The sequence below is a fragment of the Alnus glutinosa genome, chromosome 4, assembly GCF_958979055.1.
Source record: "Alnus glutinosa chromosome 4, dhAlnGlut1.1, whole genome shotgun sequence".
In the NCBI taxonomy this organism is placed as follows: Eukaryota; Viridiplantae; Streptophyta; class Magnoliopsida; order Fagales; family Betulaceae; genus Alnus; species Alnus glutinosa.
The window spans coordinates 4,561,266-4,579,505 of NC_084889.1; the positions used below are offsets into that span (position 1 = coordinate 4,561,266).

Genomic DNA, 18,240 nt, shown 5'->3' on the forward strand with positions numbered 1-18,240 from the left:
ATTTGCTCCTAAAACGGAGTCTCAATGGTTATAATGAAGTCCGATTGCAATGTACATCGCTCTTATGGTCTTAATCTTCGAGATTTGTTGTAGAATCACCATCCGAGGGCGACTTTGGCTTAGTCTTCGAGATTTGTTGCGGTTCATTACCGAATCAAGTATTCTAGGTATAATAAAACACAGATTTTGAATTGTAATCCCCCGCTGAGGACTTTGTCTTTACTTTTATTTATAATAATCTATACAAGAAATGTATGTTAGTTTGAATGACAAAAGCTGAAGGCCACGTCTTTAGATGAGGTTGTTACAAATATTTAAATTACAACTGAAATATTTTGGAAAATAAAGACTCTGATTTGTGTGATCAACCAATAAATCCACTATTCAGAAGAAAGAACTAGTTACAAAGCAGTTATACTCACATACCTCTGATGCAGTAGTCTTACCTTTAACTTTGACATATATCTATATATGAATGTCTTCTAACCAGACCTCCAGTCTGAAGAGTTCTTCAATGGACTCCTTTATCTTAAAGCTCATCTCTAAGTTAGACTTCAAAAGGTTAATCAAATCACACAAATACTCTAAGAGAGTTGGCACATTTAACAATATCTGTCTAAACACCATCTCTTAGCATAATGGGAATTATGCCATTGAATTCTTACAAATACACAGTCTATGAGCCTCTTTAAATAGGCTATAGAAATCATAATTCTACTCAAACTCATATTTGCATAGGCGGCGTCTGGACCTTGCTTTTGGGTGTCCAAACCTGCAACTGAAACTTCAAAAAACTCTAAAGCGTGTCCAGACCTGGAAACCCTAGTGTCCGGAAGGTTGCATAAAGAAGTTCCTTCGTCCGCAGTCACCGCATAATCGTTCGGACTCCTTGATGACGACAACTTACTAACTTCAGCGTCTGCTTGGCTGTCCGGACCATGAGCTATTGGCTCCACCGTCTGCTGTAGCGTTTGGAACCTTATCGGACACTACATTTCTGACTTGGGCATCCGGACCTTGTCAATTAGGCATCCAGACAGTTTGTAAGGAAAATTGACTTTTTGGGCTGTAAATCTTCCAGATTCTTTCCTTCACCAGGATATTTCTTTCTTAGTGAAATTCTGTGCAGATTACTTCATTGTTCAGCCATTTCTATGGCGTCCTTCATCGCCTGGGAATGGGGATGTGCTTATATGTACAAATGCCGTCTTCTTGACACAACGCGTTTTAAAACTATGATGGTCATGAACCTATTAGAACTCTGCAGTTAAGCGTGCTTCTGTGAGAGTAATACCAAGATAGGTGACCTCCTGAGAAGTCTGGTTTTGAGAGCCAAAAGCGGACAATATTATATCATTGGGAGTAGGTCGTTAGAAATGATATCAGAGCTATTGCCCAGCCTGAGATGGAGGGAGCGTGCCAAGAATAGGGTGATCCCATAAGAGTCTCCAGTGGGGATGCTAGCTAGGTCCCAAGAGAGGGTGATTGTGATGTCCCACATCGCCTGAGAATGTGGATGTGCTTATATGTATAAATGCAACTTACTTGACACAACGCGTTTTAAAGTCGTGATGATTATGAACCTATCAGAACTCCACAGTTAAGGTGCTTCTGTGAGAGCAGTACCAGGATGGGTGACCTTCTGGGAAGTTTGGTTTGGGGAGCAAAAAACGAACAATATTGTATCATTGGGGGTGGGTCGTTACACTTTCCATCTTGGAATAAAATATTCTGCAACAATTCTTCTAGAATCCTTTGGAATTTCGATGTCCCTGATATGGAAATCCCTATAAAGGAAATTCCCTTATATGGAAGCGTTTTTGTCAAAACAGAATGAGTCAATTAAAATAAACCAACAAACTCTCCTTTGGCCATTCTGGGACAAAAGCGACTTATACCAAAAAAAAAAAAAAAAATTACTCTCCCAGTAATAAAGCTAGAATAAAAAAAAAAAAAAAAAATCATTTGGTTTAAAAAGCATAAACAATAATTAAAAAATTGTTCATGAAAGTAGCCCAGCCATTAAAAAAAAAGAAGATAAAAAGTGACACAACACTTTTAATCCTCTTGATCTTTTGGTGCCAAATACAGATATCTCTCCACATTGATGTTGGCTTGCTCTACCTTTGCATCCAACACCTGATACTGCGCTCTCCAAAAAGTATCCATGGACTCCAGACACTCAGAAATCCGATCCAATGCACTCATGACTGCATCACTAAGAGGAGCAACTTGAGAGGAAGAATCACCATATGGCTCTGGCTGGACTGGTGGAGGGGGATGTGCTGGCTCTTTTGGATCCTAGTGCCTCTAAAGCTGAGCATCAGACTTCATAACTGTTCCCTTGCCAAAAGCTCATTCTGGAGTATCAACAAGCTCATATTCTAGAATGTCAATCACAAACTGCTTGCAGATCCTAGTAATTAATCCGCCAAAAGGAAGAGCTAGCTGATTATCATTCAGAGTCTCCATCATCGTCAGAGTCTCCATCATCGTCATGATTATATGTTTGTACATGCAAAAAACGAACACCATTAATGATGGCAAACAAAAGTTTGGCTCTTTTGAGAGTGAGACCACTGTGGCGGTAAATGGGCCAGGTGTTTTGGAGCATGATGCGAGCCAGAAGTCGTTGTGGAGATGACAACCAGCCAATAGGGATGAACATCTGACGATCTCCCAATGTGTATTCTCCACCCCAGAACAAAACAAGCCAACAATTCTTCCCATGATGCTGTAGTCTCAGGATCTGGGAAGGGGGTCCCATAAGGATGGGACAAGGGAATAAGGGTCACAAAACTGATAAGATCTGCATCAATATGGATAACTTTCTTGCGAACCGTAGTCTTAAGTGATAAGCGTTGAATGCAAGCCCTTTAATTTGCATATGTTAATTTCTTAGCATTGTTATTTGTTTGATTTTGTATTGTTTTAATGTTTTCAGAAGTAAACTTTGAGAAGACCTAGAAGATATTGGTAAGCTTAACCAATCATAATAGAAGACTTCTATGATATGGTTAAGTTTTATCAAATCAAGAGAATAATTAAATCGGAATTTCTCCAATAAGAATCAAAATCGAATTGGATTCAAATTTGGATTCTACACATGTCTCAGTGTTTGGATCATAACTTTTTGCTCAGATATCGGATTGCAATTAAATTTGTGGTGTTCGAAAAACAAATCTGTTAGAAATAGCTTTTTCCTAATTTTGACGTTTATTATGTCAAAATCGCTCTGCAATAAAAGACCACAAATCTGGACGAAATTGGAATCATTTTCCTACTTGGATTGAAGTTTTAATCTCTTACTTTGACTAAGAAACTAAGTTATGATTTTTCTTCGATTTCTAGAGCTTTCAGACCTCTTTTAATCTTTATAAATAGGCCTCTAAACATTGAAGAAAGATACACTGCTACCTAGAGCAAATTCAGAGAAAAACTTCTTGAAGGCTTGAAGAGTTGAAGAGAAGTAATCATAACAGGAGGCCATTGCAGCAACGTTATGAGCGGCTAAAACCTTTGTAGGGTATTGATGTAGCCCTATCCAAGTACAATGGTTTGATTGTATTTTAATTTAGAGAATTTTAGTTTATGCATGTTGGTTATATAATTATGAGAATTTCTACAATTTGATATTGTTCTTCATCTTTTAATGCAATTGTTCTTCAATTCATAATTAATATTGGTAGAATTCTTCTCTTGTCTTAGAAAGCTTTTTACCTTTATTGAACTCAAATCATTCTTATTTTCTGTGATTATGAGAATGATGATTATACAACGGGTTTAATTGACATATGATCAAAAGGATTAGATAGGTCATGTCTAGGGAAGACGAATCATACTACACCCTAGTTTAGTGTAATTTAGGTAGACGATTCGTACCAACCGAAGATGGGTTATACTTTTCCATTGATTGTATGTATCCTATTAAAGACGTAGTTAATCCATGTCTAGCGAAGACGGGTCATACCCCATCTTAGTGGTTAGGTGGACGATCCGCACCAACCGAAGATGGATTATACTTATGCTTTAATATGGTAATTTCTTGTTTATTTATAACATGCATATAATGAATTTTTCTAATTAAATATGATTAACCATTTATGTAGGGATAGCAGTGAAGTCAATACTCTACTATTTCTCTCTTATATTTCAATTCTCTTTTACGTTTATGCAGTTTAGTTAATCACAAATTTAACGATCTTTTCTTTAGTTATTTTTAATCTTCACAAACTTGATAACAATACCCCTACATTCCTTGAGGTTCGACACCCTCTCTATAGCCTTATCCTACAAGGATTCGTTTTATTGCGAGTGGTTAATTTTATTATTAATATATTTTGGTAAACAAAAGACCACATCATTAAGCACTAGACATTGCTGCTGAATATGGACAATCTCTAGGTTGGCATAGAACTCACGTACCAGCCGTGGATAGATCTTGTTGAAAGAGAACAAACTCATCCACTCTCTGTCTCTGAAAACCTGGTGAATGATATTGAAATGAGCTACCATAATATCTTGTCGAACAACCGCCCGCTCAATCACAATAGACCTTGTCTCCATTTTGGCCTTAGCAGCAGCGATTTATGTTTTGGGTCTTTTGCAAGAGCGGCCCTGAGACGTGCCTTCGGACATTTTTTTGGAAAAGAAACATAGAAAAATATCCAAAACACATGTTAGATAACCCAGTAATATGCGGGAAAAAAAAATCAGCATTATATAAATTGCATGCCATTCCAAAAAGATTAACAATACAGACAAAAATTAAACTAGTCCAAAAAGAAATTGCCCATGCAAAAACTAATGTAGGACAAGAATAACATATGCATGCATGGAAGCAAAATTAATCATATCATAAATAATGCCAAAAATAAATTTCCAACCAGCACACAACATTATAAATAGCCTAATAGAAATATCTCAACCCTAGCAAGCATTTATCTCAGGCAAATGTCTCAATATTCCAATATCCCTATATTCTCAAAAACATAAACAATATAATAAAGGGAGATAAATGGACATACCCGGAATAAGGAGGAAAGAGATAAAATGCACTAAAAGACGAAAAGTACGTAAAATCTCGAGAGAAATCGAGAGAAAAGGACAAAATCTCAAGTAAAGAAAAAATGGGATGCATCGACTGGAAGGAGAAAGCAGTGGACTTATACCCTAATCACGAGCATTCGGACAGTTAAAGTTTTCTGTCCGAACGGACATATGTTAAAAACGCTACTGCCGTGCTTGTTCAGACTCTAGCCACAGCCGTTCGGACTCTTCACAAAGAAAAGCTGAAAACAGAGAAAAAATAGCATAAAATGAATTTTCCCCTAAAGTTAGCTTCAAAACATGCATATATTTAAAACTGATAACCCAGTCAAATAGAAAACCAAAAATATGCAAACATATAATTGAGAGTCAGATAATTTATGAACTAAAAATTTGTTTGCATATGGAAAATTTAAATATTTTACTCAACTTATACTATGCATGTCGTGTGTGAAAACTTTTTCAACAGGGCATATGTTCACAGATAAGGTTAAAAATAACTGAATTTTTCATAAAGAGAAAAATATTGTTTGAATAGTCAAAAGTCAAATCTTATCTTACTAGGGCTTAGTCGCACTCAGCTGATACGCTCCCCCTAAATCATAGTACTTTTTCTTTAACTTAGTCTGTAGTGATCATCTCTTTCCGCAATGATTTGTTCACTGACTCTTTCTATAAGGACAAGTATAAGAACAGTTTAATAGCACATTCAACAGTAGATCTATTTAATATCTATATTTTCTGAGACTTTATTTGCTTTTTATACTTTGTACTGTAACCTAGAAGGAATGCCATAATTTTTAGGTTTTAAGTTCAAGTAGCGAGTTGGTCAATTTGACCATCTAGGCAAAATTTATCTCTTAATAAAATCTTCAATGTAAAAAATCAGAGATAAAAGAATTTACCTTAAGGAAGCTTTGGATAGTGTACAAATTCATCACATGAGGGCAATAAACTATCTAGTTTTAAGATACAACAGAAAACCTTAGCAAATATCAAACTATAAATCTCAACTATATATAAGCATTTTCATCAATACTCAATGGTTGAGATGTTAGTTAAAAATACATAAGATATTTGAAAAGCTAAACAAAAGAAAAAAAAATAATAAATAAATAAATAACTTTTGTACTACATCTCCCCCCCCCCCCCCCCCCCCCCCCCCAACCCTTTTGTTGAAAACAAAAAATACAAAAACATGCTTGTCAGAGAATAAGATAAAATCTAATTTTAACAAATAAGATAAAAACAAACATATCCTCATAAAGAGATTTAAATTACCAAGACAGAAAAGCAGCCGTCCAACATGTTATTTCTGTCATCCTAGCTCATAAATACATGCATAGGATTTTCTAAAAAAAAAAGAAAGGAGAAAATATGAGGATAAAAATACAATTCCATACAAGAATGCAAAGTATAAGCAATATGTGACAATGAAAACAAGATGTAATGCAAAATACCTGACATGCTCTAGGATTAGGAACCATGATCCTAAGCTTGTCATGTACTCACCTACTAGGTGAGTCCACACACCCTTAACAGGTTAATGGTCTCATCTTTCCTTACCCATATTTTTTCTTTTTCTTTTTCTTTTTTTCTTTTTTTTTTTTAAAAAAATAAAATAAAATCCTAGAAGCAGGGTTGTGAGCATTGTCCATCTTATCCAATCTGCTTAGGACACTCTGCATCATGCTTAATAACCTCTCATAGAGATGGTTATTTTCTGGCTCATGGGGCTTTAACTTAAACCACCTGGATTTGTTGTGACCAGTCTTGCCACATTTATGGCAGGTCAGAACATATCTCTAGGATGTTGCCGCTGATGCTGAGGAACATGATTGGTCTTGGGAGCTTTGGAGTCTGATTTTGCTTTCTTAGGTTCTTGCTTCTTGACCTTAGGCTTCTAAGCACGAAGCTGTGAACAATGAGGTTGGATGTGACCGTTGATTCCACAATGATGATAGATGGGTAGACTTCTTTTGTTGGGAGACTTCTTGACTGGCTATGTATGAACTATAGTTTCATCACCAACTATGCCTTTACCCTTATCCATATAGGCATTCTGAGGCTTTTCAACGTTAGGCTTTACAAACACAATTTTTGATGACGAGGCAATGTTGGCCGGAGACATTAGATGTAGTAGCTACAAAGCCTAGACCAGTCCTGTCCGATGAGCACTTTTGTCCTAACAACATCTGGGCTAGTTTGTTGTCTGTGAACTTCTCCAACCTCAACTGAGCTTCTATTAGTTCATCTTCCAAGTCCTTGATCTTTTGTTGTAATGCGCTTTTCTCTGTCTTCAACATGTTCAACTCTAGCACATTCTTTTGGTGTGTCTCTCTCAGTTTCACAAACTTGATGAACAGGGTCTTGTAAGCCTCCTTAAGGTCTTCCTCATCACTACTCTCAGAGTAATAAGACTTGGACTCCTCAAGATCATTATGTGAAGCTCCAAAGTCTAGAAATTTCGGATCCTTACCTAGAGTCTCTTCTTCTTCCTTTGAATCATCGCTGAGAGTAGCGTTGAGAGCCTTTCCTTGTGCCTGCTTGAGATTCCTGCAATCTGCCTGCATGTGACCATAGCTTGAACATTCATAACATCTAAGGCCTCTAGGATCCTTCTTGTCGGTTTCATCTTGTTTAGCTCCTTTAAGGTCACCTTTCAAATTTTCAGTAAACTTGTTCTTGAATTTCTTTTTCTTCATTAATTTTTTGAAATTTCTGGCAAGCATGGCAAATCCTTCCTCATCATTTGTCTCTTCATCTGAAGAACTTTTGCTTTTACCTTTTGATGCTTTGAGCTCTATGTACTTGGCCTTCTTGACAGGGGGTAGGGAAAACTCATAGGTTTGAAGAGACCCTACCAGTTCTTCGATCTTCATGGCATCAAGATCTTTGCTTTCTTCAATTGTGGTCACCTTTATTCTAAAACGCTCAGGCAAAGATCTAAGAATCTTTTTAATGAGCTTTGCATTCGAGATCTTTTTACCAAGACTTACCATGGAATTTCTCAAATCACTGATCTTAGTGTAAAACTCATTAAAAGATTCATCTTCTAACATCTTAATTCCTTCAAATTGGGAAACCAACATTTGAAGTTTGACAGATTTAACAATTTTTGTGGCTTCATATGTGGTTTCCAATATTTCCCATACTTCCCAAACCATTTTACAATGTGAGATTCATGAGAATTCAGATGGTGAAAGAGCTTGGCAAAGAGCATTTAAGGCTTTATTATTGGAAAGTTGAGCATTGGTTTGAATGATAGTCCATTTAGTAGTTCTTGCATCTGGTGATGTCATTCCATATTCAACAATGTGCCAAACGTCTATAGATTTTAAAAAGAACCTCATCCTTGCTTTCCAATAGCCAAAATTCGAGCCATCAAAGGCAGGAACAAAATTAAGATTGTTAGAAAGGAAAAAGGAGTCTAGGATAGTACTCAGGAAATTAATCCAAACACGAGTGAACCTGCTATGATACCAATTGAAAAATAAAGACTCCTGTGTGTGTGTGTGTGTGTGTGTGATCAATCAAAATATAAAATGAGGAAAGTAAATAATATAAATATTTTGGTGACGAAGTGGAAACTCTTTGTACCAAAGAGAAAAATCACTTCTGGACAGCCAAACCCAGGAAATTCACTATTCAGAAGAAAAAGCTAGTTACAAAGGAGTCGTACTCACATACCCATGATGTAGTAGTCATACCCTTAACTCTTGACACGTACCTTTAAATGAACACCTCTCAACCAGACCTCATGTTTGAAGAGTTTTTCAATAAACTCATTTAGCTTAGAGCTTCTTTCTAAGCTAGACTTCAAAAGTTTGATCAAATCACACAAATACTCTAAGAGAGTTAGTACATCTAACAATATCTGCCTAAACACCATCTCTTAGCACAATGGGAATTCAGCCAAGGGATTCTTACAAATACACAGCCTATGAGCCTCTTTAAATAGGCTACAGAAATCCTAATTCTACTCAAACTCGGATTTGCATAGACGTCGTCCGGACCTTGCTTCTAGGAGTTCGGACTTGCAACTGAAACTTCATAAAACTCTGAAGTGTGTTCGGACTTGGAAACCATGAAATTTTTTGCAGATTACTTCCTTGTTCAACCATTTTCATCTTAGAATAAAATATTCTGCAACAATTCTTCTGGAATCCATTGGAATTTCGGTGTCCTTGATATGGAAATCCTTGTAAAGGAAATTCTCTTATATGGAAGCGTTTTTGTCAAAACAGATTGAGCCAATTAAAATAAACCAACATATTTGAATCTGAAGATACTATTATCTTCTGCAATCTTAGACTTGGTTTTCTAGCTACTTGATTTTGAGCGGATGTCTTATCTTATGGAATAGAATGATTTGAAGTAGGTAATCCAATACTAGGAATATATTTTTCTGACCATTCTAAGAAAATATTTGTCCTCAAAGATTTTTATTACAATTAATTGCATTCAATTATGATAGTAAGATTATTATAATTTTGAAAGGTTCAACTCATGATAATAATGCTGTCCTGGAGTTGAACAAAAACAGCAAAAGCTGGTCTCAGAAAGCTTGGCGTTGCAGTTGATATACATCTCATAAAAAAAATTCAACATTTCCAAACATTGGCCTGGCTTCCACCTTTGATACAGGGTTCCAAACTAATGTGTTCAAAAAAGATTTATTTTCTTGATTCAGGTTTTATTGGTGATTAACTTGATATATTTCATGGGACAAGATCTGATTAACATATACTCTTATTAATATTATGTTGGAAGTACGTCATGGCGCCATCTGGTTTTTGTTGTAAACTATATAGAAGGCACAAGCGTAAGAGTGGTGCGCCACAAAAGGGGAGGAGGGCGGCGGCATGCATTACCTCTAATGCTTAAGTCAACAAAAGCATGGAAGTATATTAAATAAGAGAATAATGCTTCGTTTGTTTCAACGTAAAATGGTTTCCGTCATAAAATGATTTTAGCGAAGTCATTTTTCTAGAAAATATTTTTCGCCGAAAGCATTTTTCGGTGTTTGGCACGTACGGAGAATCACAAATATTTTTAATATTTTTATTCAATCATATTAACCTATAAAAATCAATTTTTATCAAAATATATAAATATTAATGTAAAATAATATAAAAATTACCGAAGACGAGATTCCGTCACTGACCGACAGGATTTCGGCCACTTTTACCGGATTCGTCATTCTGGCTACTATAGCCAAAATCCAAGATAAAGGCCAGAATCCGAACGGTTTCGTCGAAATCTGGGTTGGCCAAATTCTGGCGAAAGTGGCCGTATTTCGGCCAAAACTGTCGGATTCCGGCATACTGGCCGAAATCTGCCAGAACTGCTGGAATCCGGCCGTTCTAGCCTGATCCCAGCCAGTCGGCCGTTCTGGCCATAATTTTCTGGCTAGATCCGGCCGGCCAGCCGTTCTGGTCCGATTTGTCCGGCCAATCGGCCGTTCTGGCCAGATCCGGCCATCCGGCCAGAATACGATCGTCGGAATCGGAGCTAACCAGATTCCGGCGATATTGACCGGATGCTGTCGGATTTCGGTATCGGCAAGATTTCAGTGATGGTTGACTGCTTGAAGTGAAGGTCGACTGTGTCGTTTAATATGGGTCGAATGTGTCTGGCGTCTTCGGAAAATGATACGTAAATCATTTTTCGAAATTTATTAAGCATTTTTAGTCAAACAGAAATCATTTTTCGGTTGACTATTATTTTCGCCCATACCAAACACCAAAAAATGCCGAAATCATTTTGCAAAAATCATTTTACGCCGAAACAAACGGAGCATAAGAGAAACAGGTAAAGATTGGAGTATGAGGGCATACATGGTCCTTGCCTTTAACCAACCTTATATAGATGTAGTCTTGGTTTGATTGGATGCCTGAATAAAATAGATATCTTCAATTAGTGATTTATTTTGGCTGATTGGGACTTTGATCAGGTTGTGAGTTTCCTTTAGAATTCACCTTCCTAATGAGTATCTTTGTTTAAATTCCAATTGGTATTTTTAAATTAAATTGATCAGGTTTTACCAGCCCAACCTTTATAACTTATAAAATATTATTAACGTTACTCGAACTGGACCTTATGTAACTGCAAGTCTACCTTCTGCAACTTGGAATTGAAGACGTAGAAGGTAAAGAGCCAATTAGATGCATGGCAATGTAAAGCCAAGTCATACACGGCGCATCGACTGGGTCTTCCGCCCATATGCCTATAAGAATTTCAGATCTATTATGGCAGTCTTACAAGCAAAAACACATGCAGTAAACTTAAATCCTCTTCTCAGAAATAGTGGGAGGCTATGGGTTTCCGTCGGATGCTTATGCAACTCACTTGGGTTGGTGTAATATTATCAGGAATGGCAGCCGCCGGAGTAGTAGCTCAATTAGCCCGTCCTAACTGCTCCGACCGATGTGGAGATGTAGAAATTCCATTTCCATTTGGCATAACTGATGGTTGTTACCTAAATGATTATTTTGCCCTTACTTGTAACCAGTCGTCCGGCGTAGTCCAAAGGATAAAAATCATCGTCACCAACATTTCTATCCAAGGTCAGCTAGAGATCTTGATGTATGTAGCCCATCAGTGTTTCAATGAGTCGGGTATGCTTCAATCTAATAACAACCCTTTTCTGAATGTCCCCGCTTACACAATTTCTAACACCCAAAATGTGTTAATGGCCGTTGGCTGTGACACTTACGCATTCCTTAATGGTTTCCAGAACAATGACCCCTTCCACATGGGCTGCATGTCCACGTGTGTAAACATTACCAATATTGTCAATCAGTCTTGCTCTGGGATTGGGTGTTGCCAGGTAGATATTCCACCAGGATTGAAAATGTTCACTTTGCAAGCAAAAAGCTTTCATAATCACACAGGAATATTGAGCTTCAATCCATGCAGCTATGCTTTTGTTGTTAGAAAAGACCAGTTCAGTTTCTCCTCCGATTATCTTTACACTCTAAAAGACACTGAAACATTTCCGATGGTTCTTGACTGGGCGGTCGGTAATGAAACATGTGAATTTGCTCAGAGCAAGTCCAACTACGTATGTGGAGGGAACAGCACATGTTATGATCCCGACAACGGGTATGGGTACCGTTGCAAGTGCAAAGACGGTTACAATGGAAACCCATACCTCCAACTTGGGTGCCAAGGTATGTATTTACGCATCTAACAAGCTTCTAAAAAATTCAAAATAATAATAATTATGAAATTAATATAGAATGAAGAAAAAGACATGTTTCAGATATTAATTATACTGCTTTCTTTTTGGTTCCTTAAATTACTATATATGTTTCAGATATTAATGAGTGCGATTCAATTAACGCCTGCGCTGCTAATGCAAAGTGCACCAACTCTCCTGGGTCTTTCAGTTGTTCTTGTAACGAAGGGTACGAAGGCGATGGGAGAAACATAACAGTTTGCAGTCCAGTCAACCAATCTAGGGGCTCAAATTACGTTTTAAAAACTGCACTGGGTAAGTATATATATAAGGATTAATTCTACTATAATTTTTAAAGCAGTTTCTTTACTTGGTAAATATTTATTCAAGAATATAATTTATATCTCTGACAATCGACATGATGACCACCCACCATGTCAGCTAGCTAGACGTACATGTGTATTTGGTGGAGGTACATACATCACACGTCATACTACAGGCTCGTTGGATCAAGATCCCTTACAATTTTAAAAAAATTTAAGATTTTCAAATTTTTTTTTAAATCAACTCATTTTTTACATCGAAATAACGTGAAAAATGTTGCAAATTAGAGATATGACATGCATGTTAACAATTGAAAAAAAAAAAAAAAAAAATCTTCCACTTTATGTCGTATAAAAGCTTTGAGCAAAAAATTGTCTTTCGATTTAATAAAAAAAAAAAGCGTCTTTTCAAAAGTGAAGAAAAAAAGCTTTTAAAATGATTTTTTTTTTTTCATTGTTAACATATCATATCTTTAATATATAGCATTTTACACGTTATTTTGATGTAAAAAACAGCTTGATTTCAAAGAAACTTGAGAATCACAATTATTTCTTTGAAATTGTAAGGAATCCTAATCCCAGAGACATCAAAAGTCAAAACCATGTTAGTCAACGTTATTTGTTGGACAACATGATTAGATAATAAAAGCAACAATAAATCATATTGATATTTGTTTTATATCATAAATCTCAATGCTATTTGCTCATATTTTATCTTCATTTTGTGTATATCTTTTATACGTATTGTTAGTTTTAATTAAAAACATTATAATCAATCATACATAAAAAGGTATGTCTAGAAAATATTTATCTAGAGCACTAATAACAGATACCTTATAGGTGTTTCCGTGTTTCCCTTCCCTAAATATAGAAAAAAAATGTAAAAAAAATTACAAAAAATCACTTGCAGCAGATTCCTTACAAGTTTCCTAAGCATTCCTAATGATTCTTATAATCATAAACTCAATTTTCTCTCCTCTCACCTCTATTCTCCTTATAATAATAAAATGAAAGAAAAAAAAATAAAAGTAAAAAATATATATATTTTAATGGTTTAGGAAAAAATTAAGAGAATCTATTGTGGAGTATTTTTAGATAGGGGTACAATTTTTTTTTTCTTAAATATAAAAAAGATAGTTAGGTATCTGTTGCTAGTGCTCTATAGACAGATACATAATAAGACTATTATATGCAACTAAAAATAGTACATGAAGAGAGGGTGAGGGTGTAACGACCCACCCCTAATGACACAATACTATCCGCTTTTGGCTCCCCATATCAGGCTCCCCAGGAGGTCACCCATCCTGGGATTGCTCTCGCAGCGGCTCGCTTAACTGCGGAGTTCTGATAGGTTCATTGTCATCACGGCTTTAAAACGCGTTGTGTCATAAAGGGTGCATTTATACATATAAGCACATCCTCATTCCTAGGCGATGTGGGACGTCACAATCACCCCCTCTTTGGACCCAGCGTCCTCGCTGACGACCCTCATGGGATCACCCCGTTCTTGGCATCCTAGCGAGTGCCCGCCGGCAACTCTCTTGGGCTTGTGCACGCTCCCACCATCTCAGGCTGGGCAATGGCTCTGATACTATTTGTAACGACCCACCCCCAATGACACAATACTATCCGCTTTTGGCTCCCCATATCAGACTTCCCAGGAGGTCACCCATCCTGGGATTGCTCTCACAGCGGCTCGCTTAACTGCGGAGTTCTGATAGGTTCATTGCCATCACGGCTTTAAAATGTGTCATAAATGGTGCATTTATACATATAAGCACATCCTCATTCCCAGGCGATGTGGGACGTCACAGAGGGACTCCGTCTAAAGTGACTAGACGCCCTAATACATGGCTGGTTCAAATAAGTTTTAAACTCGTTCGAACAAGATTGTTTTTTAGCCGCTAAGAATTCTCTAGTGCATGACACGTGGCATGACGTGGCACTGGATGCGGGACATGGCAATCTCGTTCGAATGAATTTTTTTTTTCTTTTGAATTTATTATAAACTTTTAACCTAGCTATTTTATTTTTTCTTGTCATTTATTTCTATTTCCTTCTATCTTCTATTCATTCCGAGTATTACACTTTGGGTGAGTGGAGATATATCTACTGAAGATAGATGGGAGGGCTTCTCTCTCCAGTTTCTAGAGAGAGAAGCAAGTTCTTTTGGTGCTTTAATTTATTGAATCTCAACAATTGGTCCGCTAGCACTTCATGAAACACGAGGAGAAAAAAAAATAGGCATTGTTTCATTCGACAGTACGTAAAGCTAATGGTTTTCTACAAATTTTCTTTGGCAATATATACTGGGAAATGCTATACATCCCAAAAAAAAAATTAAAAATTTACTTATAAAATGATGTATCATAATCTTATGTGATCTATTATTTTAAGAAATGTGTATTTGAAAACAAAATTTTGGAAAGTCTGACATTTCTCATATATATTTCCTTTGGTTCTAAGTGATCGACCAAGGGTCCAAGAAGATAACCCCAAATTACTTTACCTGATCTTATTATCTTTGATTTCCCTTTGTCGTTTTCTTTTTTCCCCTCATGTCCTTTATATTCAAACTGACCAACAATTAAAATTGATCTCAAAACATATTCTACCCAATATTTTTTCTCTTTTTATTTCTTAGAACACTTTAGATTTTGGAAGTTTGAGTTGAAAAAGGCTTCGTCCTTCATTGGTGCAGAAAGGGGGGGGGGGGGGGGGGGGGGGGGTGGTATGGTGGGGGGATTCAGAAAAGAAAATGTATAAAAGTTAAGTTGTGCCATTAATCTAGCTTTTGGAAGACCAATAGGCAAGGGTAGAATCAAATTTATTGGTTCTTCTCAATTAATGAAGGATTGTTAAGATTTTAACACAGGAAAATCTAACCTAGCTTGTTCACCATTTTTGTTTTATATAATGTGTTTTTAACCCTAATAATAATTTGACTTGAATCACATATGAAAGCTTCCAATCATAGAAATAAACATTTGTGGCAGTCACTAGCCACGTAGTTATTTAAATCTTGATTGAGTCGTCTTCGTAACATATATGTCTTCCATATTTGGTTCTTAACTTGGCAAATATCATTCTTGGTCATAATAAATGTTTGAAAATGTGCAGTTATTAGCATAACCCTCTTAGTACTATTCGCGGGAGGTTCCTGGATATATTGGGGACTGAAAAGAAGAAAGCTCATGCAGCTCAAAGAGAAATTCTTCCAACAAAATGGTGGTTTAATGTTACAACATCAACTCTTGAGTCACAAAGGGTCCATGGAGACAACTACAATCTTTAGCATAGAAGACCTTGAAAAGGCCACCAATAACTACGATCAAAGTAGAGTCATTGGCCAAGGAGGCTATGGAACTGTTTACAAAGGAGTTTTACCAAATAACAAAGTGGTTGCAATTAAGAAGTCCAAAATTTGTGATCAAAGTCAGGTTGAGCAATTCATAAACGAGGTGACTGTGCTTACCCAAATTAACCATAGAAATGTGGTCAAGCTATTAGGTTGTTGTCTAGAAACAGAAGTGCCATTACTAGTTTATGAATTCATAACAAATGGTACTCTTTTTGATCACATCCATGATAGAAGCCTATCATCCTCACTCTCATGGGAAAGGCGTTTGAAGATAGCAGCAGAAACTGCAGGAGCACTTGCATACTTACATTCTGCAACCTCTATGCCAGTTATACACAGAGATGTTAAAACAACAAATATACTTTTAGATGATAACTACATGGCAAAAGTATCTGACTTTGGAGCTTCAAGGCTTGTCCCTCTTGATTGCACACAATTAACAACTTTGGTGCAAGGAACTTTTGGATACTTGGATCCAGAATACTTCCATACTAGCCAACTAACAGAAAAAAGTGATGTCTATAGCTTTGGCGTTGTTATGGCAGAGCTACTGACAGGTGAGAGGGCACTTTCTTTCAATAGGCTTGAAAGTGATAGAAATCTAGCAATGTACTTTGTTTCCACAATAAAAGAGAATCGCCTACTTCAAATTCTCGAGGATGACATTATCAATGAGGCTAATACTGAGCAACTAAAGGAAGTTGCAAATCTTGCAAAAAGATGCTCAAGGGTAAGAGGGGAGGATAGGCCTACTATGAAGGAAGTGGCAATGGAGCTAGAAGGATTGAGAATTATGGAGAAGCATCCATGGGGAAAGGCTGATCTCTATACAGAAGAGGACGAGTACTTGCTTAATGCACCTGCACACCCTTTCAACATTGATGTTGACAATGGTGGTTCTTCCAATAGAACTGTCCGATATGAAAGCATGAGAAAACAAGTATTGGAACCACTAGATGATGGCAGATAAGTTACTCCATGTGGTAAATATATTTGAATCAACTGATGAAATCAATTATTGATGTATCAATTGTTTAGCTATACCATGCATAAATGAACACTCATGCAATGTCTTGGAGAAGAGATTTAATCCATGGCACTATTCAAGAAATTAAATTACATAATTTTGATTTTATACTCAAATTAGTAGGTCGTGATCTAGAAGCATGTCCCTCCAAGTTCATTATTTGCTTGTTTTCTGAATTTCAAGTATTGTACTTGTAAGCACAATGAATATTGACACGCCCTATATCCTTGTAACTACAAAATAAATAGCAAATAGAAGAAAAGAAACGGGACCCCAAAATGCACCCAAGTCCTCTTACTCGTGGATATCATAAGATTTGGATTCTAGAATTTGTTAAAGATGTTGATGTTGCCGTTGTTGTTGTTGTTGTATTTGCAACTCTAAAAGCCAAGAAGGCAGGCCAAAGCATGCCCCGACCCCTCAAAATGAGGCTTCGATCACCCCTTGGACCCAAAAATTTCTCTCCGAAATTTGCTGGTGAATATAGTATCACAGTTAGAGATGACAGAATTAGGCATACCATGAAGTTTGAATTCATGTTAGATGAATACTTGAGCTAATGTTGCTACTGTGGCCGGATGGATGAGCTAGTGAAATAAAGTGTCCATATTTGGTGAGCCTATTCACCACCACCCAAATAACGTTGAGTTTGTGACCATGTGACAGTGGTAACGCGTCTGAATTATATTTATATACTTGTCCAACCATTCTCAAGAATGGTTATAAACTACAACAACTTAGCTGGTGAGATATTCTTAGCTTTCACCCTTTGCATCACATTTCATAATGAATTTTTTTGTCAACTTTCAAACCGAGCCAGTAGAAATCCCTCCTGGCTCAATGTAGGGTTTTATCATACCTTGCTTGACCAGCTATTGAACTGGTATGCCCTTGGTGAAAAATTTTATCCTTGAGGGTTTGGTTAGTTCCTACGTACATTTTATACTTGTACAATAGGATTCCAATATCCCTTTAGGAAAACTTTGGGTCTTCCATCCTCCGTTTCTTGTACCTTCTGCAACACTTCCTTTAACTTGTCATATGTAGTGTAACTCTATTTTAACTCCTCCAGCCACTCCAAAGTCGGATAGGATATCACTGATAGCCTTATTTCTTCTTCATTGTCTTCATTCCTTCCGGAAAGAGCATCAACAACCATGTTCTCTTTCCCCTTTTTATATTCCACAAGGAAATCATAACCCAAAAGCTTTGAGATCTACCTTGTTGCGTAGGACTCCTAATTTTCTTGGTCTTAAAAGGATGTCCCAAAAGATGAGACTCTCATTGTTTAACTGCT

At 36.7% G+C, this 18,240-nt stretch overlaps 1 protein-coding gene across 1 annotated transcript; it reads left to right on the plus strand.

Moving 5' to 3' along the window:
* Positions 1-11,338: 11,338 nt before the first annotated feature.
* On the plus strand, positions 11,339-16,951 carry LOC133865809 (wall-associated receptor kinase 2-like). The gene is made up of 3 exons (XM_062302290.1): positions 11,339-12,224; positions 12,371-12,547; positions 15,676-16,951. Exons 1-3 carry the CDS (start codon positions 11,369-11,371, stop codon positions 16,884-16,886), a joined length of 2,244 nt encoding a protein of 747 aa, XP_062158274.1. The 5' UTR covers positions 11,339-11,368; the 3' UTR covers positions 16,887-16,951.
* Positions 16,952-18,240: the final 1,289 nt, after the last annotated feature.

What these genes read in the sequence shown, in the direction of transcription:
- LOC133865809 (XM_062302290.1), top strand. Translation starts at nt 11,369, where the DNA reads ATGGGTTTCCGTCGGATGCTTATGCAACTCACTTGGGTTGGTGTAATA. An exon ending in CCTCCAACTTGGGTGCCAAG is followed by an intron (nt 12,225 to 12,370) that starts GTATGTATTTAC and finishes TATATGTTTCAG; the next exon opens with ATATTAATGAGTGCGATTCA. An exon ending in CGTTTTAAAAACTGCACTGG is followed by an intron (nt 12,548 to 15,675) that starts GTAAGTATATAT and finishes GAAAATGTGCAG; the next exon opens with TTATTAGCATAACCCTCTTA.